Source organism: Eucyclogobius newberryi, unplaced genomic scaffold, assembly GCF_026437365.1.
Source record: "Eucyclogobius newberryi isolate DKJ021-1_F unplaced genomic scaffold, fEucNew1.0.hap1 SCAF_16, whole genome shotgun sequence".
NCBI classification, from domain to species: Eukaryota; Metazoa; Chordata; class Actinopteri; order Gobiiformes; family Gobiidae; genus Eucyclogobius; species Eucyclogobius newberryi.
Genome location: NW_027315790.1, coordinates 11585796 through 11612211, shown reverse-complemented (window position 1 = coordinate 11612211; position 26416 = coordinate 11585796). Strand labels below are relative to the sequence as shown.

Below are 26416 nucleotides of genomic sequence, written 5' to 3'. Positions count from 1 at the left end.
CCAGATTGTCTGACTGGGAGGTTAATGACTAGTACTTCAAATCATAAAGACAATCAGAGCAACTGCAAAGTCCATATACGGAAAGCTATCATTAACGAGCTTTCAGTAAGAATCATAAACATGTTTGTTCTGAAAAAATAAAGTGAAGTATTAGGCAACTTGCTCTGTAAACAGTCAGAAATAGATTTGGGTTTAAATGTAAAAAAGGACTGAAAGTAGACGTAAGCATAGACTTCTATGTAACAATGCATCTTTAAACTCACCGGGGAAAGCAGTTTGTCGTTTACGGACTTTAAAAAAAAGAACGCAATCAATTCTCCAAACAACCCCACAGCTCTGTTCCTCACTTGTTCCACTCCCTCTCTCTCTTGTTACTCACATTAAAAGGTCATAGCTGAGTGAACCCTAAGCTGCGGGTATCACACACAAAGGTCTCAAAATGTCATGCAAGGCTTCACCAGCAAAATAATAAGCACCAGTGTTTTTGATGGCATTTTGAGCCCATTCGACAAGCAGCATTCAATTCAGGCTCTTTGAAATGTTTTCACCAGTCGATATGCTTTAAAAGACAATTTGGATGGCGGCATTGTTTCAGCAAATCCAGCCTTTTCCCTCCTGTCTTGCTCAGTCTGTGAAATTGAGTCCAACCTAGATTTTGAAACTACAGGGAAATAAACTCAGCAGACGACTGGAAGCAGCAGGAGGACAAAGTAAAAAAAGACAAAAGTAGGTAAAGCCACAGGCAAAAATCTGAATTAATTTAAATGAAAAGAAAACCCATTACATGCTTTAGTGAATGTGTTGCAAAAAGGCAAGGAGAAATCTCAAGACAACTACCCGTACAACATGGTTTTCTAATGCAATATGTGATTATGAGACATTACTTTTAAGACAACTAAGACAAGATGTATTTGTTTGTTATTTGTAACTTAGTGCTGTCTGTAGATTCACTGAGGATTCACAGGACTAGTGACTGTTACTGGATTGTGTAGTAGGCCTGTCAGAAACTGCTTAATGATGACAAAGAGGTCACAGATCATAAACTATATCATTTGCATGGATTGCCTTTCACTCAACCAGTCATAGGTTCAGACTGGATGTAAATGACTTTGCTGCGGCACAGTTGGGGTGCGGCACATACTTTTAATATAAGTACTCATGAACACAAAATATTGATCTTCTTAAAGGTTCACACAGTAGTGGACTGAACAAAGATGCCTACACTCTCCTACACATAAAGAGGTGGATTCTCTCTTCAAGTTGATCATGGGTGTCTGAAAATACATTAGTCTTACTCAAGGTGGACAAGAGAAGCGCTAGATAATGCTCAGGCTTTGGGACGCTTTTTAAATATAATTTATAGCATATAACGTCGCGTCAAGTAGGTTCATTAGAAATCCAAAATCCACTGACCCTGTTCATACATTTTCTATCTGCTTGTTCCTGTTATACAGTAAGTGGCCTGAACCAGGTTTTGCATGAAGCAGCATAAACATGGCTATATAAACAGGTTAGGACTATAACAGGGCCAAACCATGTTCACAGCAGTGCGTAAACGGACAGGGAATGATCCACCTATGCATTTTAGTTACACCTACACCTACAGTCTACAGTCTACACCTACAGTCAACAATGGCCACTATTTTTTTTTCCAGCACAGGAACACCCACTGCAGTACGGGCCAATTTGACAAACACTGACTTGACTGCCACAAAGTTGGTATCTGTCAAAATCAGCACCAGTGAGATGTTTGTTCACAAATAATCTGCAAAGAGGCTTATTTTGACTTTGCTCTGAATGACACATTTGCTCAGCACACATTTCAAGCTTTCACGCTTTGTCCAAACATGCTTTTGAGCAGCAATACTTTTATGCCCTCCTCCTTATTCTATTAGACCTTTTTTAAGTCGCTCTCTTTCTCCCTGCATCTTGTTCTCCAGAGATGTGAAGACTGCTCCCCACAAGCAAAACAGATGTAAACCCATCATCTTTGTTCTTAACCCGATTGTGTTAGGTGTGGGGAGCTCTTTAACAGCCGTGAGCCCTAATATAACCTCATGCTTTAGTCAGCTTTAGCCACTGCACATATTACTGTATTTCGTTCAAATTGCCTGGACGTGATATATATTGCTTTTTTTCTGTGCAAATTGGAACAACAAAGTGGGGCAAAGTACGTGACTCAGCCAACTTTATCCAGCATCCAAGTCAACTTAATTTATTATATATTATTTATATTTCAGTAATAAATATATAATCCTAGATCACACAAGAACAGATCAAGAGAAAAGACGAAAACAGAATTTGCATGCTGCCCGGTGGTTGAGTGGTTAAGGAGGCAGCACACATGCCAGGCTCCATGTGCAGTGTTGTGAGTTTGAATCCCGGCTCGGACAGCATGTCCTCCCTTCTCTCATCCCCATTTCACTCATCTGCCCTGTTTAATAAAGCCCATGGGTCAAAAAAAGCTATTAAAAAAATAATTAAATGAGCAGCTACTTTAGCAATGCTGCAACCTCATTCTCATCTCACTTAAAACCACTGAGGCCCAGAAAGAGCAGTGTGCCACAATAAGCATATAAACACAGCATTATAGTGAGAACATTTAAACTCGATAGGTCCTAAGCTGTCCAAGAGCGATATTTGGGACCTTCATGCTGTGAGGCAAGAATGTCATTCAGCCATGTTGCCAGTTATGATACACACAACCTCACCATTATTCTCATTATAATTATGAGCGCATAGATTTTTTGGGATGATGCACTATATGCAAAGGGACTGATGTGGACCTGTGTACTGTCCACGCACAGTGCACTTCTGAGAGTGCAGGATATGGGAAGGTGCATTTCTCAGCATTATCGGAACCGGTGTTGCATTTCTGAAGAGATAACTGGCTGAAGAGCTGCTGGGAGTTGCTTTTCTCTGCAGATGCTGACAGGACACTTCACAATGTAGTGTATCACCAGCCAAGCCGCCCCCAATCCAGCCTGGACCAGGGTGAAAGGGGAGTCAACGAACTAATAAATTATGTCTAGTCACCACTTCCATTGTGTATAGCCAAGAACTAGGTACAAATAGAAGTCAAAGTAATAGAGAGCACATCATAATGCACAATGCAATGCAACAAAGGTACATTGTTCTATACTGTATTTGTCAAATCCAAGGGCAGAATTTACACATTTGATCTGTGATTCATTATTTTATTCTTCAGCACTACTTTTCCCATTAAACCGCTAATTTGTTCACTATTTTTTCATTCAGAAAGCCAATATTGGTAGCCTACTGTATAATAAGTTCAGGTGAAGGGGTAAGTACTGCCAGGCATTGTCATGGCTCTCTGTGGCTGTGGTGCTCAAGTAGAATCTACGCACTCTGACGCATCTGACAAAGTGAGAAGCAGTCACTCACACCAGTTATTCTGCTTATTCTTTGATGACAGAGTCTGTGGCAGCAACACTTCTCTGTTCCCATAGTTCACACAGTATTGTGCAGGACCACCAGCACCAGTCAAGCTCCACAGCTGGATTCTTAACAATAAACCTTCAGAGGCTATTGCACTGCACATGATTACAGTCAGACATGGTTGAAATATCATTTTGTGCACCAGTGGTAAAATAATCATGCAAACATGTCAGCTGTATGAAATATAATGCATTGTGATAACATAAAACGGTACTTACCATTAGATGTTGTGGATGTGCGTAAAAGGTTCCGGTCCAGCGGTTGCGAGCGGCATTCTTTTCAAGGCATCTTCGTACTAGGCACAACTCCTCTTCATAACTTGTCTCGTGTCATCACACCTCTCATCTGGCGACCCCCGGACTCTGACTTGCTTCTGTGGTAGATCCGCGCCCAGTGGCTTCACCATCAGTGCGCACGCGGGGCAGAGCTGCCGCTGCCGCTTTAACCCGTGTCAAACTGGAGCACACGCGCCTCTCTTCCCAAGCAACAACTTAACACGGCTTTATCAACTGTAACTCTTTATCAGCTTTGAGTCAAACTAGTCAATGGCATCTGCCCATTACGATTGAAGCAATGATGACATCACGGACAGCCAATGGCTCATAAGCGCTGAAGCCTCTTTGAAGATTATTTTAGGATAGGCTAAGGATTTATTCTTTATTCTTTATGATAAGAATAAAGTCTGGAGGTAATGTAACACTTGGATACCAACCGCCATGAAATGCCGAAGAAGAAGAAGGATAGGCTTTATCCAAAATTAATTGGATGACGCAATCAAATTATTTAAGCAATGATGACGCCATCCAATTTTTTTTTTTTTTTACTGTATAACGTAAAGCACATATTTTGAAGACGTACAACTACAGTATATGGTGGTAAATGCACCTTTTCAGTTGGCTGCCAAACGCCATTAAAAACAACACATCAACAACAGATGTAGCTCAGGCCACACGCGCTCAGAGAATGAAAGATTGTACGAGCAACAGTAAGAATCTTATATCACTCTATAATGTTGGGTTTCGTGTATTTTAGTTGCGTTTACAGACCGCTCATGGAATTCAACATGTTTTGCATTTCTGTGAAAGGACTTACTTATTAACCTGAGAATAATCTTTTACTATTCTTTTGACGGTTGAAGATCCCGACGATCAAAGCGCATCCAGATCATGCGCCTCTGACTCTCTCTGCTGAATATAGACCAATGTCCGGTCTATAACATTAAACCTGTTTAAGCAGCTGAAACCATCCATGCCTGAGACACAGTAGAGGTAATGCAATAGTTAATAGTTAATGTTATGGTAAACAAATCGCATTTTACCTGGGTAAAACATAATAGGTCCATGGGGTAAAATCGTTTCCAGTGAATTACTGAAGCAGAAGTTGATCAGAAAAAGTAGTTACAGTGCTCTCTGGTGGAATTTTTTGCAAGTTACAAAACGTTGACCGTTGTTCTTTTGGGATAGAATAAAATATAATAAAAAATCATAAGAAACGTAAGTAACAAACGCATTAGTCAAATGTGTGTAGAACATGAAGATTTATTCTGAACTGATTCACTTAGGCCCTACTATTTGAAATTTAATTTCATTAAAATTTCAGTTACATGAAAACTAAAGGTGACAGGTATTTATTAATACATTATTACAACATAAGTAGCTCATCATATTACATTTTGTTTATAGTAAACTGCCATTAACTTCCCGCATAATATATCCATCCATCCATCCATCCATTTTCTACCGCTTGTTCCCTTTCGGGGTCGCGGGTGACTGGAGCCTATCCCAGTGACTTCGGGCCTTAGGCGGGGTACATATATATATATATATATATATATATATATATATATATATATATATATATATATATATATATATATATATATATATATATATATATATATATATATATATGTGACGAGTTGGCCACTGTCCAGGGTGTCCAGGGTGTACAGTACATTCAAGGTTCCCATGAGCACAGTGGCCGCCATCATCCATAAAAGGAAAAGGACACTCAGACCATGAGAAACAAAAAATCTCTGATCTGATGAAACAGGACCGTCTGGAGTCAGCTCATGTTTCGCTCGTGACCAGCTGGCAGAAGGCTGGTCTGAGACAAATATGATGTGAGAAATTAAAATAGAGACTTTCATGTTGAGGACGTGGTCTGCGTCTACACGCCCAGAAGAAAGAAAGGACGTTGCCCCAAACTTGATAGCCATGGCCCTTGTCGGGTGTTATAGCGTGTGAGAGATGGTGTACGGGGTCCTGGTGGCCCCTAGAGGCATGTGTTCTGCCGCCCAGTCCCCGCAAAGCAGCCCGGAAAACTAAAAGGTGCAACATAATCGACTTAGAGCAGAAAATGAAAGATTGCATGAGCAACATTAAAGATCTCATATCACTCCCAAATGTAGGTTTATTGACACTTAATTTACCAGAATGCCTCGCAAACTCCGTCTCAAAATATTATTAGTGGTAGTATGGTAGTATTAGTTATGACGTGCAGTTCTTGACATCTGGAGGGGGGCAGCAGTGCGCCGCTCGGTGTCTATTCTGCCGGAAATCAAGAAGAAGAAGAAGAAGAAACTGTCCGAAAGTCGCTTGTGCGCATGCGCGTGCGCCATGTGCACGTGTGTTTTGGTGTTTTGTCAATAACAGAGAAAAGGCTTTTACCGTGTTTCAAAGGTTTGTTTTGGCCGCTGAAGAATGAAGACTCCACTCGACGAAAGTGCATCCAGCTTTCTCATACAGGCGTCTCTCCTGTACAAAGATAAATGCCCGGAGCTCTCTCGACACTTGCTGTAAGACATTTACGTTTCACTTATTTCTTTTAATTGTTTTGTCAAGAGTTATATCGCCTTTTCCCTGTAAAATCCCCGTAAATGTAGTTAAATATAGTTATTTTCATTGCTCTTGTATATTTTCCCACCGGGTTTAGCTACACTTTTACACTTTTAAAATGCTCTTATTTGTTGTGTATTTGCCCGTAATTGAGATCAGCTCCTTAATGCGCACGTACTTAAAATGAATGCTCACAGTTCTCACTAAATGTCTCAGTGGAACAATAATACATGCTTTCATATATCAAGAGGCATACATAAAACTATTAATTACAAGACGCTCACTACAAAGGATGCACTATTACAATCATGTGTTCTCATTATTACTCAGTCGTGAGTATACGTTCAACAATAACAACTATCTGTGCCAAATGTGAATTGGCCAGTAAGTTAATAATTATTTAAATGATGTACAGTATCAAGCCACCACCTTTTTCAACTAATCATTATCTCACGTTTTTTATATAAGTTGACACGACACACGAGTAATTAGCTTCAGGATATAATTAATGTAAAAATGTATAATTCAATTAAATTTACTTGTAATTTTTGAGCATTTTTCTTATAGACTATGCATAAACCATAAACTTTGTTAGTATTAAACAGTGAAAACTACTACTATACCTAACACAACAAAACAATTACATTTCATGACATGTATATACAAAAACATACACAACATATCATTGCAGCGTCCACATTATTTTACATAGCACATTATTACAAGGCCCACACATGGCACAGTCCTCACATTGAACAGTAAATCGGTTATTGCAGTCAATATCTGACACACATCACATCTGCCACATGTTCACAAATAATGTCCATTTTACACGCACCATTCCTATTCAGCCCATACCTACAGGTATGTCTATACAGTATAGAAAGTCAAATTAAAATCCAAATTGCTAATATACTGTAAATTACTGAGCTTCAGCTTCACGCACAGTTTTAGTTCATGACCCGCTGGCACATCCAGGGATCTGTGCAGGAGCAGGCTGACGCGCACCAGCGCCCGTAAGACTGGAGTATGCCTATTATTTTAATCTAATTAAATATGCAAGAAATAAAGTTTCCACAGTTACGTGACATTTAACTATCGGCAACTCCACACTGAGCACACTGTAACTGTAACTGTGACCTAGATCAATTTCTCCCTTTAGAAGGAATTCGATTGATTTAGTTCACGATAACTAAACCATTACAGGTGGTAAAGGAGAAACTAATGTTGCCTCGTGTATTTCTTTTGTACCCCAGCTCATTCTCATAAACCAGCCGTTATGTCACCTGTTAAATACTCTGCGGATGTGAGCGTCTGATGTCCTTCGCAGTCTGAGCTCTTGTCCCTTGTTGGAGTTGGATTTTGTACATTTCCTTAATCAGTTTCCACATGTTCTCGGGCCAGGAATTCTGTGGCTTAAACCATGAATGGAAAGAAAAACATTAGTTGAATTCTAAAACCTCAATTTTGGCGTATTTTTCAGATGGTTGCATGAGCTCACAGTAAAATTCAAACATTGATCTGTTCACCATATTTCCTTTCTCAAATTGAGCATTGTTGTTTTTGGGCCCTTTAACAGTTTTCCAGCCTTACAAATATTAGGAACTCTAGTTTTGAGACTTACATGTGACAGTGAACCATGAGTGCATTTTTTTTAATAGTATTTTGCTAAAGATGTTTTTAATAGAGAAAATAGAACAGTGTTTCTTTCTGATCCTGCATCAGTGAAGTGGGCATTTGCCATTATTCATACTTAATACTGCATCGCTGTTGGTAACTGCCTCCTGCCACTGGTCTCACCTTCTGTCAGGCTGATATCCACTGAACTTCTCTGTTTGTTGTATTTGGTTTATAATGAAGTTAGTGGTGTGCATATTTATACACTATATACACTATACACTATGCGCTACGCACGTCGCACTGACTATACACTATACAATATACAATATACACTAATCTGTATCCACACATTGCATATGAACTTCTGTGTGCAAAATTGAATATTTCAAACATGGAAAAAGTGGTAATTAACTGGATTTTTATGGCTTTTACTTTGAGGTTTCAAGTTCTCTTTTGGCCCTACTGTGAAAATGAACTCTGGAGCTCTGTGAGGAATCTAATCGTGACCCCATGTGATACAAGACACTGACTTTCGGTCATTGGGCTCACTCTTATTAATCTCCATTACTGGACAACCAGCGTAAGACAGACACAGTTCGATAGTGTAATGGTGCAAAAAAAAAGAGAGAGATTTATGAGAATACAATGAGAATATATTATGTAAATGTAACATTTAGAGCTAGACAGTGAAGTGATATTATTGTAATGGAAGCAATGCAGTGGTTTGCATTATTCGTAGCCCTGAAACATTTCCACATTCACGACCACAAACCTTTGCAAGTCGCTGTAGACCGACTTCCTCTTACCACCTTCTATAACTAGAAAGGAAACAAAAGAGGGTAGTAACAAAATCAGCACGAGAACAATCACATTCTATTACTTCCTGGAACACACATCTGCAACAAATCAATACAAACTCATGTACTCTACATGAATAATCCTACTAACATCACAATTGTAAATATTTTTCAGCAGTGCAGCACAAGTAAAGTACACATGTTCTTTCAGATCTCTCACTTTAATCCTTTCAGTGAATGTGAGCTAGACTTCCTGTCACCTGCTGGTCTCCCTCTGTCACCTCAGGCCTGATGATCCTTTTATCTATCCTGTAGCCTTTAGTCCCGGTTTTACTTTAAAAGGATATCCCACATGGCAAACTTTCTGCACACTGCCTGGTATCTTTAGTGCCCATCACCAAAGCCTCAGCAGGCTGAGAAATAGATAAAGTTAGGGGCACCCAAGCAATTTCAGGGGCCCACAAGCGCGCGCGGCATCGCACCCTTGACACAAGGAGATCTTGTGGAATATATAAAATCACGTCCTACAAAATAAACTACTAACATATATACATTGCCCCGAAAATTAGACCGGGCATTTCCGAGGACACGTGAAAGCAACACGAACGCAGCGGCCAATCAGATGCCCGCTTTCATCGATATTACATCACGGAGACCGCTCGGCCAGTGAGAAGCGAGAAGACGTGCGAAGTGTGCATTTCTGTCAAAACGAAACTTAAGCGATGAAAATGCCCCGAATATGGCCAAATTACTAGTTAAATCTTGATTTTTTTTTGAGTAGGGGCAGCCGGAGATTCAACTGCTTGCGGGCCCCGGGCCCCCGTCTATTTCGCAGCTTGCTCAGCATGCTCTTAAATGAAAATACATGCTGAGTGTTTTAATAAGGTTGGTGCAGTCAACAAGCATAAGCTAAAGTTATTATCAAATGCAGCTTTTTCATGAAAATTAATCTCTGCCAAGGTTCGAAAATTGTGTAACACACTTTTTCAATCTTTCAATGCACATTTACTGTTCAAAAGGGTAGTAAAGCTGTTGTTAAAGATCCATGAGTCATTATCATTCTTACACATGAGTCAGTCTGCGCTGGCTGTTACTGGCTTTGGTTTCTAGTTCTTTGTGACATAATCTATAATCCACTCTTATTAAATTAGCAGCATTGAAAACCGAGTCAGACAAAGGTATGCAAGAGCCAATATAGCCTCTTGTCCTGGCTGTGTGCATTGTCATAGCTTTCAGTCATCACATGTGAGTGCTGCATTGACACCAGCGGTCAGCTCCACGTCACCTCCCAAATATACAGTGCCTCGTGTATGTCCCTCAGCCACACGTGCTTCTGCTTTGGCACAATGTTTCACTTCATCAATTTTAGCCCGCAGCTAATTTTAGCAGCTAATTTTAGCAGGTTTAGAGGATAGGAATAGTTTGTCAGTTCATCTGCATGGATGTTTTCCACTGGTCCACGCTGCTAAAAGTGTTATTCTTGATTTTACTTTTAACTTAATATCATCACTGCTTATAAAATGTATACATTTTCCCCCTTTCTCTTTAGGCAAGGCCCAATTGAAGTGAATGGTAAGTCATAAGTTATCTTCTGTTATTATATAGATTATTCTTACTTCAAAAAGCAATTTTACATGCACCTTGTCACCGGATTGTCAAGGTTATTAAAACTCACAAAATGCTCATCACAGCTCAGAGAGTGAACCAGTGAAAACTGGTGCTTAATGTTTCAAATGTTGCAAATCTGAGCTTTGAGCCATGTTGACAAAACATTAATTTATATTCACTCTAAAATAACAATCCTTATAGTTTAGGGATGCAACGATAGTTTTGTCATGATTTGATACTTATCTTGACATATGCGTTTTGGCTCTCATATTTTTTATTTTATTTTCATTTCTTCCATGTTTATGGTAATTAGAAAACTATATTAAATACCTAGGATATAAACTTGAAACATTTCAATAAGTTGCCGCATGGCAGCTGTAAATGTGAGTGTTCAATGATTTACAGCTCTGAACTTTTATCCTGTGGAGCAATTTAAATATATTTAATATGAGCTGTTGAGAGAAATACACTATCGGATCTTTCCATTTTGTGCATTTTATGGTTCATTTCTTGTGCTAATACGTTTTCCTCCTGACTCATGTCTGTATGTGTTAGTGTCCCTCGTCTCCAGCAGCAGTGACAGACAGAAGCTCCTCCCACAGTCACACACAACACTCTCCTCTTTTCTTTCAGATCACTTAAATTCAATATGTTTTTACCCATTAGCTTTATAAGACTGGAGAGGAACGTGTGAAATGGGGGATGAGAGAGAAGGGAGGACATGCAGCAAATTGTTGAAGTTGGGATTCAAACTCACGACACTGCACTTGGAGCCCGGCATATGTGCTTTGCCTTAGCCACCCAACCACCGGGCAGCACATATTTTTGTAATTTCTAAGTCTGTCAAGGTGAAATAAAAAGTAATTGAAAGATAAAGCCCCCCTTTGTTAAGATGTAGCTGCTGTAAATATCTGGGGAGGGACGGCGCAGCTTAACCTTTCCAAACCAATATATCTGACAACACAGTGCAAAGATCAAACACGTATTGCATCGTCACACACGTATTGAACGATTCGATATTATGTCGAATATCGTTGCATCCCTATTACAGAAACATGTCACTTTACCGTTTTCAACCATTTACAGCTAAAATACAATCTTATACTGTTCATAATGAATAGAAAATTGTGACGTACAAAGTATTACAACAATTTTGCTCTTCTCTTCAGGCCCTTCAAGGAAGTCGAGCCCTTCTGTCTGTTCGTTCTGTTATCAGTGGCTGCAGCCCGATAACCACAGAGTGAGAGTGCGTCCCAAGCGTCGTCCCTCGGCCCAAGTGCAGAGGGTTCTGCGCCGGCAGGTTCAAGGAAAACACCTCAGTCTAATGCAGAAAGATCTGCTGCAGCGGTTTTACAAGTCCTCCTCGGTCCTGGTGAGAAATGTCACACTGACGTTACACTGCAGCATTTTGTCCTAGACCAGGGGTCGGCAACAATATGATTGACTGCAGAGAAAATAAAATTACATTTCTGGATCTAATACAAATATTTTGAACTCCGAAATAAAACATGTAGATTGGAACGTTCGTTTTTTTCAGACATGTTTTATTTAGAGATGTTACAGGATCACCATCATCTTGAAAATATAATCCTATTTTAAAAACGAATGAACTAAAAAGAAGTACATTTTAATTAAATGCTCAATCATTATTTTCAAAAGCCACAGCTGGCATCAGCTGGATGAAACAGACCTCTGTCCTTCACACACCAGTCACAGGAGTATGGCGAGTTTCATGAGTAGGGGAAAATAGTCTTATTTTGAGCAGTTTTTCATATCTACAATAACCTCTCCCTCTGTGATGTATATGCTATTTGTGTTTAAATAATTAAGATAAATGTGTATATTGTTCAAAATTGTACAATGATTTTTCTGTTTGCTGACCTTCCTCACCAAGAAGTCAAATTCAAGTTTGATCATGAATTGCTTCATGAAATTGCAGTGCATTTGTGTATTCCTTTGGTTTCAGTCTTGTCAATGTGAAAACTAATATTAGCCCATTTTAAAGCAACGTCTAAAGGCTAAAATGAGAGGTGAGCATTTCACCAATGTAATTTAAACCCCATTACACTGGAACTTTGTATTAACTTTACCGTCCAGCCGCAGCCTGGATGTATTCTTTCCAGTGGTAGCCCTTTAGATGTTATTTGTATTCATGTCACTGAGCTGCCCTCATCACTTCACCTTAGACAATGGTCCCATTAAGCTCAATTCTGCCCCTGCTCTACTCCAGTGCACACACCTTATAGTCTATCCTTCTAATTGCTTCTGTCAAAGTGTTGACAAACCCAAAGCTCTAGTGGCCAGTCCTCCCACTGTTGAGATGAGTGTGAACCTCTTCAGATACAGCAGTTGCATTAGTGTCATTCGGCGTCTGCATTAGTGAGTGGTGAAGAGAAGAGCTGCGGCGAAGCCTGTTTGGCCGTCTGACATCAGGTTAATAAGAGACACTCGAGCGCAAATGCTTCTCCCTCATTAAAATCCAGCAGAGGTGCCTTGAACTGCAGGTGTCTTAGGGGGAACAAGGCCGAAGACCAGACAGAATCTGTGTGTATGACACAGACATGCAAAAAGTAGATTGATATAATCTGTCAAGTAAAGTCAACCGAAAATATAAAATCTTATTACTTTCAAAATCTGTGCACAGAAATGTAATCCCACAAAAATATAGATGATTGCCAAACTGGGGTCTGGTAAATAAATTGGGATCATAATTGCATTGAACCAATCTGCACTGATAATTTAGGCACTGCCTAAATTGATTTTTAATGAACTTCTCTCCAGCTTTTTGAGCCATTCGTGGCATTTTTATTAAACGCATGTATTGTTGCCATGACTGTGATTCACAGATCTGATCTAAAACATATACCAAATTAAATATTTAAAACAACTTTATGGTCCTACAAATGTTGCCTATAACAGGAAGCTGAAACTTTGTCCCTTCAAACGCTCTGTAGGATTGTCAGTAAAGAAGAATATTACCTATATATTTTATAACTATGTGGTGGTTTAAATAACTATCCTGTGACACTGATTCGTCCTTTTTTTAGTCACACACTGGAATGTGGATACTAGACGTCACGTGACATCCTCCTTGTAAACACACGCCCCCAAAGCTTGGCCTTGAAATATTTTTACCCTCTTGTTTTGTTGGTGGAGTTTTCACGTGCTTTACAGGCAACATCTAAAGTTCTGAGCTCTGTGCTCACCGCTCACAGCTGTGCTCAGCAGGAAGAGACAGAGAGCCCATTGTCCTCAGAGCACACGCACAGCAACACAATTACAGCAGAGTTTAGAGATATATATTGATTTAATTGACCAATTTTGTATAGTCAAGCTTAAAGTAGAATTTATTTTTGTCTTATAATATGCACATGGTTATTGCAAAATCCATATATCATTCATCCAATATTCAAGAAAGAGTATTGGCAAGCCGTGAATGCCCGTTTTGTGTCACAAGCTTTTCTGGTTTTGAGTCTGGTTGATTAATCTGCAAACTGCAAATAGCTCTAACCCCATGATAAAAGAGGTGAGTGTATGATGTAGTTTATTCTGGCTTTTAAATGTGTCCAAGTCTTAAGTTGGTAGTTCTGGGACAGTGTGACACTGAGCGTAAAGAGTTTTAAGGTCCAATACTTGGATGATTAGATCTGTTTCGGTGGTTGGATCGAGGTGGGTGGCACTGCTCTAAGTAAATTGTTTCTCTTTGCCCTTCCTGGAGTCCACACTGTTTGACAATGGGTGATTAGTGCTGCATAATTTGATTTGAATATAATGTTTGGAGTTACTCTGCTACTTAACAATATACTGCTCTTCATCTGAAGCATCACGCGTTCCTTTCTGTGATAACTTGATGTGTTTTGGCTCGGGAGGATGTGTGTGCCTTTGACTCTGGGAGAAAATGAATAATAGCACAACGTAGGGACCGAGCAGAGACCTTAAATGGAGTGTGCTGTCCTCTTTAATCGACCTTGTTCAGTTTTCATTTAGATTTCCCAGCAAACCTTGTTTTGTTATGTTTAGATCATTTTGATGAGTGTGTTTTTCTGACTGATGGTGCCTTTTTTATTGTATTTGGACTTGTAACCTCAGTGACCAACATGCGTCTACTGGTACTTGCTTGTTTTCCCGCACTAACATTATCATCCATTTACCAAAACATCACTTTTTCATCTCTAGCTTTACTCGAGCGAAAGTACTTCATTATTTACGAGTGCTCGTCTGTGGTGTAGGGGTTTACCATGTGTTGTTACCACCTCCGCGTCTTGCTATGCTTCCCAGCCTCAACCATTTGCCGAATGTCTCCCCACACTCTTTTCCCTATTTTACACTACGGCTGTCCTGTCTAATAAAGCCTTTGGCACAGATTTATTTATTTATTTTTAAATTGGTTACGGAGGGCAGAGGACACGATTTACTTGGAAGGGACTAAGATTAAACTTTAACAGTATTGTGTGGATGAGACTGCGTCTTTGATGAAATTGAGTTTCTATATTAAATGGTTGCGTTGCTGGCTAATTGTTGTTGAATGTAGGATCACACAAGGACACAAGGACACAGGAGAAAGAACATGGAGCAGGTGCCAGCTTTGAATTTATTACAAAAAAGAATATTAAATTTTTTTTTCAAACTGATTAGAGTCTATGAATACTTGTAGATTTATCATTTTTTGGTTTCCCTCGTATAATAAGTGCACTACGGTATTTCACATTCATATCCTTAACTTCAAAAAACACATTTAAATGTAGTAGTTTCTTGAGCTAAAACAAATATCCTCGAAGAGACGATACTCATCACATTCTTTTATCTGTCTCATGAGAGCATAAGCCACTTAGTATAAACCTTATGCCTTCACCACTCTTAATTCTGTTTCCTAAATGTAGAACTTAAATTTCCTTTACTAAATTTAACCTGAAAGACCGTTAGGTTTCAGACCTCACTCACCACTTATCTTTCAGCACATGTTGAATGTTTGACATATCAGTTTCCCTTCTGTCGCTCAGCTCGGATCCTAATCGCTGCTCCAACAAAAGATCTGTTACCAAGCAGGTTTGTGTCACAGGTTAAACTTAAAAAATGCAGAGGGGCACTTCCTGGGTATTACCAGTGACCTCATAATACAACACGATTATATATCCCTAAATGTACATGTTGCTGAATAACATAATGCATTGTAAGTTCATATGTATGACGCCTGTAATGTCAGATAGATGTATGAACACTTTTTCAGCTCTGCAGGATATACTTGTGAATTATAAACTATGTCTAAATGTATCGCAATGCAATATTGATATCAGTCATATGGATGAGTCCAGCCTAAACTAAACACTGAACTCCTGGGTTGGCAGCACACGACTTTAACCCTCTTTTCACCTTTGGCACGTTTGTGTCCTTTTTCATTTATGTAATTTCTTCTGCGTTTAATGGACGTTGGTCTCAACCTAAGCATTTTTGAAGATGCTCATTTCTCAAGTAGCTGATCTACAAAACTCACACGTTTATGCTTCCTGGACTTTTTGTGTCCTCTACTATGAGGCGGCCATAAAATCATCGTTCAATATTTTTTTCTACTTTGAAAAATCTATTTCTTATATTCTTTCTATTTATATATACCAAATATATTATTTTTAATATTTTAACCCTTTACTGCCCAGTTAGCAAAAAAAAGTCTACTCTTATGTCAATATTCAATGTTTCAATAATTATATTTTTATTAGCCCTTGGATAGGGTCAAAGGTTTTTTGTTTTTTTTGTTTACCCCAAAGGCAAGGCAAGTTTATTTGTAGAGCACATTTCATACACAAGGCAATTCAAAGTGCTTCACACAGCAGGAAAAAAATATTAAAATCACAAAGAAATTACAGAAACAGAAATACAATAAAATTGACTAAATAAGAAAATTAAAAAAATTAAATACACCTAGCCACAGAGGGTGTTTTCGGAGTCAACTCCCTTTTTAAATCAGTCCAACTGATTGTCTAAACTAATGAAATCACAAAACAAATCAAAGTAACTCTTTCTGTTATTGTAATTTTTATTAAAACTCACACTTTTGTACTTATAGGATACTTTGTGTCCTGTACATTAGACAGCCATAAAATCACCAGTATCATAATATTGTTCTACTTCTAAAACCAATACTCGTGGAACTACTTCCAAATGAACTTCTTGAAACATACGTACCAAATACATATTGACCTTCCACTCCGCCCACTTTTCCCTATTTTCCCATGTGATCGGCACTTTTGTTGTAATTGCACTTCCTGTCCAGCGGAATTATTATTTTAATAATATTTTATTTTAATTGGAGAACGAGTCTTGCTAAAAACCCGGGTGTCGTGGGTTTTTAGTTGACACCAACCCTTAATTTCTTTTCTTTCGTTCTCTACTTTGCTCCATTCTACAATATCACCATAGACCCAGACCATACATGCACACAAACACTGGTTATTGTCGCGGCCCCAGAGCCAGGTTGCGACGCCGGATGATCCAGGAACTGTTTTTTTTTTTCCTTTTCCTGGTAAGCGGCCATTTGTTTGGATACAGACTTTCCATGCGTGCTCCCGATTGGCTAATCCACCTGTCAATCACACTCATCTGAACCTGCGAAGATGAAAACAGTTACCAGGCTGATATTAATCTGTATAAAAATAGAGCGGGATATCATTCTGGGCTTTCCATTTTGTGCTTTTGAGAATGAGTCTACAGTAACTATGCACAATTTCTTATCAAAACACAATTAATGACCATAGTGACTGTTATTATACTTGCTGATATCCTTTGGATTTTTCCTTGAAATGCTTCTTTCCAGAAGTTGTTTTAGTCTGCGAATGCCACTGTGTGAGTTAGTTTGGTACGTGTTGTGAAGGACGGGAGCGGACCTTTTACCATTGCCCACCGAGAGACTGAAAGACTGATTCATTAGATCTTTTTCCCAGTTGCAGCCTGAGTAGCCTGTTGTGCTTGTATCAGGGTCCTGTTTTCATGTCATGCTTTTGTTCCTGGACAATTGTGACAGTCTGCACTTTTACGATAAAAATCCATGTTTAGAGGAAAGTTTATGCCTTATTGATCCGCAAACTGCCTTTCTACTTTGGCCTTTATGGTGAAGTATTGATGTTGTCTCCAGAGCGTCAATATACATTTGGATTCATCGGAGTGGTCACTCTCACGAACATTCCAGCACAGTCTAAACATGCAACTTCTAAATTGTTGTCTAAAGTGTAAGATTGGACACGTTTGAGGCCTCGTGCTGCTGGGTGGTATCAAACTGCAGAGGTCAGTTTAATCAACTCTGCTGACCTCTGTCAACCCATGAGAGTGAGGCAGGATAGGAGCGTATTTATGGAGCTCAGGCTAATAATAGAGAGGTGCATCTGCTGAATTGATTTGTCAAGCGGTTTTTACCTATAGATTTTCCACGCTTTTTTTTTGTTTGTTTTTTTGTTTCAAACTTTGGCAAGCTAAATATGTGAAAAGTTGAGCAAAGTAAAAATGTGAAAAGAATTATATTTTAAAGACCACTGTTAAAATCATTAAATCAAAAGAATACAAGATTATGATTTTTAATACAATTTACTGTAAATATTTGATATGTCGATCCCTTCAGTCACTATACTTCAACCTTTTTTTCTTTTCTTTAACAAATCCCAACAAATCTCAATGTATAATAGTTGACTGGTCAAATAATGTTTTTATAATAGGAAAAAATAACTAGTCAACTACTAAAATATTATTGGTCAGTTTGGGCAGCTTAATTTAATTCCTAATAAAGCTTAAGCTTTATTGTTTCATTTCTTCTTTACTATCTATTTTCTTTTTATTTACTTTTTTACAATTAGAGGCTTGTTAACTTTAAATAGATGATGTTTTTTATGATTGCATAGCTGCTTTTCTGATTCTGCCTCAGCATCAGGTGCTGACACTTGACCTTTGTCAGTGACTACTACAACTAACTGCACAAAGGAGATCAGGGTCAAATACTACTTTCACTTATGTATGATCAAAGAAATGAGTCAACAATTAAAATCATAAACATAAAAAATGTGTTGCAGTTTGGTGATCAAGTTCAAATATAGTGACATTTTCTAATTAGAACTTAATTGTACTTAATTGTACTTTGCGCTTTCCTGCCACTGCAGTCTGTCCTTTGGTCCTAAATTGCCGGTTGTAGTTGGCCCTAATATTCCTGCAGCTGTTTATAAGTAGCTCTTGATCCACTAAATATCCAAAGGCCTGAGCTCTCTTAAGCCATATGTGTTTTTGGCCCGAGCTTAGGCCTGTCTGCTGCCGGGGCACCAGCTCACGTGTGCATTCACTACATTTCTGAGCATTACTGTCAATTAAACAAATATGCATGATGAATCAAATGAATTACCGGTAGTTTATTTCTTACAACTAAACTAGTACTTGTGTCGGTAGATTAGTGTTTGTATTTTTGCGTGTGTGTGTCTGTGTGTGTGTGTGTGTGTGTGTTAGCTCTTTAATTGTCCCTCGTGGTAACCAAAGGACGAAAGATATTCAGAGAGGTCATTGTGGTTGTGAACATCTCAAGCCTTCCGTCTCTTTCTGGACTTTGTAGAAGATGTTTTTCTGAAAAGTCCTGACATAAAATGAGTCATCGTTATATGCGGGGTGTATTTAACAACAATGGCCAACTTTTGCGTATATCAATCTGCCATTTTCTTTACTTCAAATGTAGAAATGCATCAGTCGAGTCCTGATTCAATTGTCGTGGCACTCTGAAACCATTAGTATAGTGGTCTGTGCTTGGGAAGCTATAGATAAATATAACTAATCTTTTTGTGGAGTACCACAAATACACAAGTGTTACATGGAAGTGGTGTCAGTGTCATCACAATGGGAAGCTTTTTAGAATCAAGGAAATTAGATAAATTATGTCCCAATAATAACTTAACTATAATGTGGAAAATATATTGTTCCTGTATAGCTTTTAAAATATATAATTTTGTTGTATGAATCTATAACCATACTTTATGGCTTGTCTGCATTGGCACATTTTTCAGCTACATGTTTAAATTGTCCCAGTTGGGGTGCCACACAGATGATTAACTACAGCAGTATGTTGGCAGCCCCTCTGATTGTCTGGCCTCTTTCACTCTACATTGGTCTGTCTCGTTGCCACACCCCTCAGCCCTCATGGGCGGGTCAGTAGTTCTGTATAAAGCCGGACATGCAGGCTTCAACAGTAAACATTTGACTCCGCGTCCCACAGAGACGTAACTGGTCTTCCTCGATCCTTTGAAACGTTAACAGAGACACCTGTCACTAAACTGAAATGGCTACTTTCGTGACGGTGAGTTTTCCATCACATCAGCATTCAAGACTGTCAACAAGTTTTGCTAAAACTGACTGATTCTGCTCTGGCAGTTTCTCTTGCTCAAGTGTGCCTGGCGCTATTCGGATTGTAATGGAGTTATTTGGTGGTTTAGATGTAGAATATAGATGTAGTATTTTGTCTAATCAATTAACAGAAAATTCATTATTTTTAATTACAATTTAGTTTGAGATGGTTTCTGCAAAGTAGCGATTTAGCTAATTCAATGAAGTTGCTTTGAAAATGTTGTTAGATTTGAGTTGACCTGGAACAGTTACTTGTACATCAAGTAAAGACTCTCACTGTTTTGTCTGTGAAACAGATCTATTAGGCTGATGGGATTGACTTAATCTGAAGTGGATTCTGTTTGTACTAAGTGTGTCCATGAAGTTAACAATGACTCCACATGTTGGTGTTTACAATGGTTTAGGGAAAATGTTTTTGATGAAATGTTCTTAGATTTACATTGTTGTTCTGAGCATCAATGTATAAGCCTCGAGTTTGGCCTGCGTCATTCACTTCTTTTGGGAATTCTCACTTTACCTTCTCTGTTGCTGCTGTTCTTTTTTTAAATGTTTATCTTGGGTTACCGGTAGTTTGTCACAGAAGCAGGATGGGCTCAGAATACTCTTATGTCAGAAACAAATATTCTCTGTAGTTGTCTGATATGGCACACAAGTTTATTAATACACTTTTCCTGTTTTCCTGAAAACTGTTTTTATTACTATTACCCATGCAATATTAATGAATCCTTTTTCCTATTTTCCCCAGATGGCCACCTGCCACACCTGCAATAGGGCGTCCAGACACAAGGGAATGAGCAGAGACTTCATAATGTCTAGATGTCATGGCACACCGGGGAGCAGTGGAAAGCACAAGACACCCCAATCAGTGAGCAGATCCAACACAACCACCCTCAAGACCGGGGGGAAAGACAAAACTCCTGTGCACACACCTAGGTAAGTGGTATTAATAAACTGCCTGACCAAAAAAAACAATCACTGAATCACTGCCTGGATTAAACTAACTGGTCCAAGCCTCCTTCTGGATAACTGCTTAAGTGATGATTGACTTTCAGCTGCAACACAGTATTTAAGCCCAACTGATGCCCAACTGATGCATGTGGAAAGACAAATCCCATGGTCATGGAAAATATTTCAGTATGTTTGAGAACGGTCATATTGGTATCAAGAAAACATCTAAAGAGAAGCAGAAGCTAATCTACAACAGATCTGAGCCCCAGTGAGAGTGTTTGGGACGAGCTGGAGAAGGCTTTGTGCAGTGGTCACTTTCACATCATCAATACAAGATCAACTGGTGAAAAAATCTTTTGACATTGCAGAAGATTATTTGAAATGAATCCACAGTGAATGTGTGTTGTAAACTAAAGGCGAATATTAGAGCGTGTGACTTTATTTTTGGTCAGGTAATGCATTTCACTGTTTGTATAGACTCTGTCCATCTTTAGCATGTGGTATGTGTGTCCACCGTCAATGTCATTCTTGTCAGATCATATTCCTGTCGACATCACAATTTTAATACTGTATTTTTTTCTTTTTCCCTTCCTTGTGTCTCTCTCCTGCCCAGGGCCTCCATCTCATCCACCACTCCAGGCTCAGGATCAAGTTCCTGTAAATCTCCTGCTGCGAAAGGCAAAAACTGGGTTGTGCAACGTCTGAGCAAAATGCTCATGCGAGAAGACAACCCAGGAAAGAAGAAAGGCGGATTGAAAGATTTCCTCTCCTCTCTTTGAATCCAAATTGACATTGTTTGTAATTTTGGATTGGAGGGTAAATCTTATTGCTCCAATAGTAAAAGTGAGACTTAAGTATCGTAAGTTCCCTTGCCAGTGTTGGAGGGGTTTGCCGAGTTCTGAATTCTACCCACGACTCCAATCTTTGCATGGCACTATTGCAGTTGTAATATTTGTTGATCAATTAAAGAGTTAATGGTTTATTTTTTGGTTGTAACTCAGAGTTTCTTACAGTCACTGTTTACACCAATATTTTTGGGGTTTGGGATTTACCATTTTTATCATAAGCCTTTATATTGTTTCTTTATTATTTTTATTTTTTGGCATTATCTCTAAAATTGTCTGGAATTTCTGCTATGGATTTGTACAGAATAACACATTTTTATTGTATTTTATACTTTTAATGTCTTAGTTAAAACCTGTGATTTATATGTAGCCTACTGCATTTTGTACCAACATACCTGCCTTTACCTTATGTGATGTTTAAGTGTACAGTGTTTGTCCTACCTCACACATGTTCAGTGTCTATACAAATAAACACATTACTTTGGCTTGTTGTCTGTGTTTCACTCACTTTGTCCCATTTCGGTTGTGCTGTGTGTGATACACCTCGTGGCCTGCAGGTGTCGCTGGACTTTCGTTTTTCCAGTACCGGGAGTGAACAGGAAGTGTGCGCCTCAGTGAAGCTAACAGCTAAGCTAACGGCGAAAGAGCACAGCGGGTCGTCGAGGCTTGAAAGTGCTGTATTTTTAATTACCGGCACTTTTTGACAAATATATTTTATTGCACATACCACAGAAATGTCCGACAGAAAGAGAGCAAGGGAGAAAGAGGAGAGGAGAGAGCATAAAAAACACAAAACATCAAAGGAGGATTTGGAAATACTGCAGATGCAGACGAAAAAACTTACTCAAGAGGTCCAAAAACTGAAACACGTGGAGACGTTGTGAGTAGCTTATTATTATACTTGATCCTTTGACGAATTTGTGCTGCATCGATATTTCAGACAATTATCAATTTGACAATAACTTGTTTGATTTCACATAGTTATGAACAACCCCCACCCGGATACATCAAGGTACGGCCTGTGTTGTAGTCGTGTGTGTGTTGTAGTTGTTGTAGTCGTGTGTGTGTGTTGTAGTCGTGTGTGTGTGTTGTAGTCGTGTGTGTGTGTTGTAGTTGTTGTAGTCGTGTGTGTGTGTTGTAGTCGTGTGTGTGTGTTGTAGTCGTGTGTGTGTGTTGTAGTCGTGTGTGTGTGTTGTAGTCGTGTGTGTGTGTTGTAGTCATGTGTGTGTGTGTTGTAGTAGTCGTGTGTGTGTGTGTAGTAGTCGTGTGTGTGTGTTGTAGTAGTCATATGTGTGTGTGTGTGTGTGTGTTGTAGTAGTCATGTGTGTGTTGTGTTGTAGTCATGTGTGTGTTGTAGTCATGTGTGTGTGTTGTGTTGTAGTCATGTGTGTGTGTTGTGTTGTAGTCATGTGTGTGTTGATGTCATGTGTGTGTCATTGACTTTAAAAGACCCGTGACAAACGTGTTGTCGCAGGAGCATGAGGAGAAGCCAGAGGACTGTATTCCCGCAGAGCCTGGAAATGAAGACGCCAGACAGTTTCTGGCTCACGCTCCCACCAAAGGACTGTGGATGCCTCTGGGGAAAGAGGTCAAAGTGATGCAGTGTAAGTGACACCGCATGGGGCTCATCCCACAGTGTAGGACACGACACCACCCCCGGCCATTTCTGCTGTATTATTCTATTTAGGGGTACAACTGACAATTATTTTAGTAATTGACTAGTCAAACAACTACTTCTGTACATTATCAACCAAATAAAGGTCAAAATATGTTGAGGCTTTTAGAAAACAGAGAATATTTACAAAGTGTATTTATGAAAATCCCAAATGTAATTGTTTTTGATTTGATAATGCCACTGTCTTTGTTGTAAATTGTCGTCTCGTATGTGTTTTATAATCTGTATAGCCTAGATAACAATTTTAATTATTTTTATAGAATCAGAAAGGTTTTATTGCCATTGTCAATGAACAGAATTCAAAAATATAGGAACTTGTCTTGCTGATTCAGTGCAACAATGGACAGGTCAAAAAGAAAATCAATTTAAATCCTGCTATGGGATAGAAATAACAGTAAGCTATAAGATAAAAAAGGAGAAAATAGGCTTAATATCTACACAAATTTACAGTTGAGTTTACATGTGAACAGTGCAGTGAGTGATTCAATTATGGTTAAAGTGACAGCGTTTAAGAAGTGTTCATGAGTCCAACCGCAAAGGGAAAGAAACTGTTATTTTGACGGGAGGTTCTGGTCGGGATGGACTGTAGCCTCCTGCCTGTGGGGAGTGGCTCAAATAGTCCATGTCCAGGGTGAGAAGGATCAGCTGTGATCCGACCTGTTCGTCCCAGAACCCGGAGTCGGGATTTGAACTCCCAACACTGCGGCCGGCTGCACTTGGAGCCTGGGGTTGGGTTAGTTGCCATGTAATAGAGCTTTGTATCGAATGGCAAACATTTTACTCTGCTGGTCATATGTGCCACAGAGATGCATTGGCAAAAAGAAAGTAAAGAAAAGAGCTGCCGTAAACTGTAGTGTCAGAATACTTTTGAATGAATGCTAAGTTTAGGATTTATTTAGCATCTTAAAATGTCAATTCATTAAACATTAGGCTGACAACATAATCCCTGAGCTTTATAGTCGGAAACAAATAATCAACACACCACTTTCATCATTTACAACCAGGTCTACAAAGCACCACTGATTTGAGCCCATATCTTTCTGATACAGGTTGGCGATGCAAAAATTATGGCCACAGAACAGGTGACCGAGAATGCCCTTTCTTCACCAAAGGAAACCAGAAAATTGAGCAGTTTAGAGTGGTGAGTATTTTAAATGAGCAAAGTAAAGCCCTGTTTGCTAGTTGTTTTCAGAAAAAGCTCATTAATAAAATGTGCAATTATGCAGTTATTGAGTTTGCCAGTATAATGGGGACCAGTTTGTTATATTGGAGCCTTATTAAGTAATTGTTGTGTTTGTTTGTCCTACAGGCTGGGTGGTTGTAATTATTGATACTAATGTATGTGTTTGTTTAAGGCTCATGAGGATCCTATGTATGACCTGATACGGGAAAACCAAAGGAACGAAAAAGAATCTAGGTTTGTTTGTCTTGTCCAGTTATTTCAGTTCCTCTGCTTTTGATTTAGCAAAATGCCAGTCTGACATTTAAGATAAATACGATAAAAGAACAAAAGGACACCAGGCAGAGTCGGGCCACACACAGACCTTATTACCACAGGTGAGGAGCAGTCTCTCCTGACCTGAAAACTCTATCACGGTGGCTGGCTCTTTTTGTAGGCTCAGAGCACTTGACACCATGTTTCATTCTTTTGTGTATCCTTGCATGCATAGTATATGCATAGAGCAGTAATGCACACATTGGCACAAGTAGCCTATGTGTTTTTGTATGAATTCCTAAAAAGGTTACTCAAAGGCCACCAGCTCTTTGAAGTCTGGTTTGTTCAGTTTTCAAAAGTCTGTTTGACCTCACATTCATAAATGTAATCTGTGTTGTTGATAATTATTTTGTCTGTTATATTAAGTACCATCGAAATTAAGCACAAAGCATTACCTAGTCCATATATATATATATATATATATATATATATATATATATATATATATATATATATATATATATATATATATATATATATATGCAAGCCAAGTTATTTTAAAAAAAAAATCTTGGTTTAGTAGTAGAAAAATGTGATGGTGTTTATCTATCACATCAGCCCCTCTGTTCTGAGAGTGGCTGATGTGAGAGCCTCTTGACTTTGTTGCCAACAAAACAATCCAAAGCTTGTTCCACTTTTGTCTACTTGAGTTTAAGATGACGGACCATTATTTCTCTGCACTTTTTAGGATTCAGCAGCTTCAGCAGCTGCTCCAGGACACCACCTCCTCTTCATCGTCCGATTCAGAGAGTTCCTCCTCCTCAGACAAGCACCGCAGCAAGAAGAGGAAGAAGAAGAAGGACAAGAAGAAGCACAAAAGGAAGCGAAAGCACAAGTCATCCAAATCCAGCGACAGCTCTGATTCAGACTGACACTTTAAGGCATGTGTGCTCTGCTGTAAATGTGTCTCAGTAACATAAGTTAATGATAGATCAGCTCTACACAGTGCACTAGAAAGTAGTGCACTAAGACTTCTCGTCATGTAAATCTGCCCTGCATGGTTGAGAACTATCATTTATACAATTACTGTGCATTTAAGACTTCTGAGGAAAAGGGAGTCTTCACTCTTGTCTTTGTGCATATGCATGTCTTAAAGCTACTTTGGTAATGTGTGTTAACAGACTCTTTGATGTAGGAGATTCTTCTACCAAGTCTAAAAAGCTGCCGTTACACGCTCTAGTGCCTATTAAGGGGAGAGAAACCTTACAGGGTTGGGCACTTGGGGCACAACTAAAGTATGTTTTCCAGAGCTTTGAATGAATGCATCTGACTCTATTTGCTTTGGTCAAAGCCACAGACACAGGGGAAGAATGTAAGTCAATGTTTTTGTTTTCACAGGATAAAATGTATTTCAAATTTCAAACCATTAACCACTGTTTTTGCAATAAATAGTTTTCAATGTATTATTTTAGTATTTTTTTAAGTAGTTTATGCCATAAATGGTTCGGACACTCACAGAAGATACTTCTAGAATGAGAATGTGGTCTCGATAGATACTTTCTCCTCATCTTAAGCTGTAAAATTCTTGTGCAAATGAACTAGAGACATCCCCTCCTTTTAATGAGTCTTAAGACACAATTATGGTAGACCTACAAGGGACCAAGCAAACTAGATTTCTATTTAGATTTTCATCTTATGGATTAAGGTGGTAAAATGCTGTGGGGAAAAACACATCCATCATGAGAAGATGGATTATACTGCTTCAAGCAGTATAATCCATATATATATAATATATATAATATGTATAATCTCATTTTGTTGTACAATTTAAA

General features: G+C 38.8%; 2 protein-coding genes across 2 annotated transcripts; both read left to right on the top strand.

Annotated features, from left to right (window-relative positions):
* Nucleotides 1-6107: 6107 nt before the first annotated feature.
* On the top strand, nt 6108-21726 carry cunh18orf21 (chromosome unknown C18orf21 homolog). Its single transcript, XM_072447557.1, has 5 exons — nt 6108-6256; nt 10263-10285; nt 11491-11693; nt 20427-20614; nt 21243-21726. Exons 1-5 carry the CDS (start codon nt 6162-6164, stop codon nt 21406-21408), a joined length of 675 nt encoding a protein of 224 aa, XP_072303658.1. The 5' UTR covers nt 6108-6161; the 3' UTR covers nt 21409-21726.
* A 344-nt stretch (nt 21727-22070) lies between these two features.
* rp9 (RP9 pre-mRNA splicing factor) lies at nt 22071-25960 on the top strand. Its single transcript, XM_072447556.1, has 6 exons — nt 22071-22354; nt 22456-22486; nt 22949-23078; nt 24199-24290; nt 24505-24566; nt 25333-25960. The coding sequence occupies exons 1-6, from the start codon at nt 22209-22211 to the stop codon at nt 25514-25516; spliced, it is 645 nt and encodes a 214-aa protein (XP_072303657.1). The 5' UTR covers nt 22071-22208; the 3' UTR covers nt 25517-25960.
* Nucleotides 25961-26416: the final 456 nt, after the last annotated feature.

Coding starts and splice junctions, on each gene's coding strand:
- cunh18orf21 (XM_072447557.1), top strand. CDS start 6,162: ATGAAGACTCCACTCGACGAAAGTGCATCCAGCTTTCTCATACAGGCG. Junction 11,694..20,426: donor ACAAGTCCTCCTCGGTCCTG/GTGAGAAATGTC, acceptor TATTTTCCCCAG/ATGGCCACCTGCCACACCTG. Junction 20,615..21,242: donor ACTCCTGTGCACACACCTAG/GTAAGTGGTATT, acceptor TCTCCTGCCCAG/GGCCTCCATCTCATCCACCA.
- rp9 (XM_072447556.1), top strand. CDS start 22,209: ATGTCCGACAGAAAGAGAGCAAGGGAGAAAGAGGAGAGGAGAGAGCAT. Junction 22,487..22,948: donor CCCCACCCGGATACATCAAG/GTACGGCCTGTG, acceptor GTGTTGTCGCAG/GAGCATGAGGAGAAGCCAGA. Junction 23,079..24,198: donor AGAGGTCAAAGTGATGCAGT/GTAAGTGACACC, acceptor TTTCTGATACAG/GTTGGCGATGCAAAAATTAT.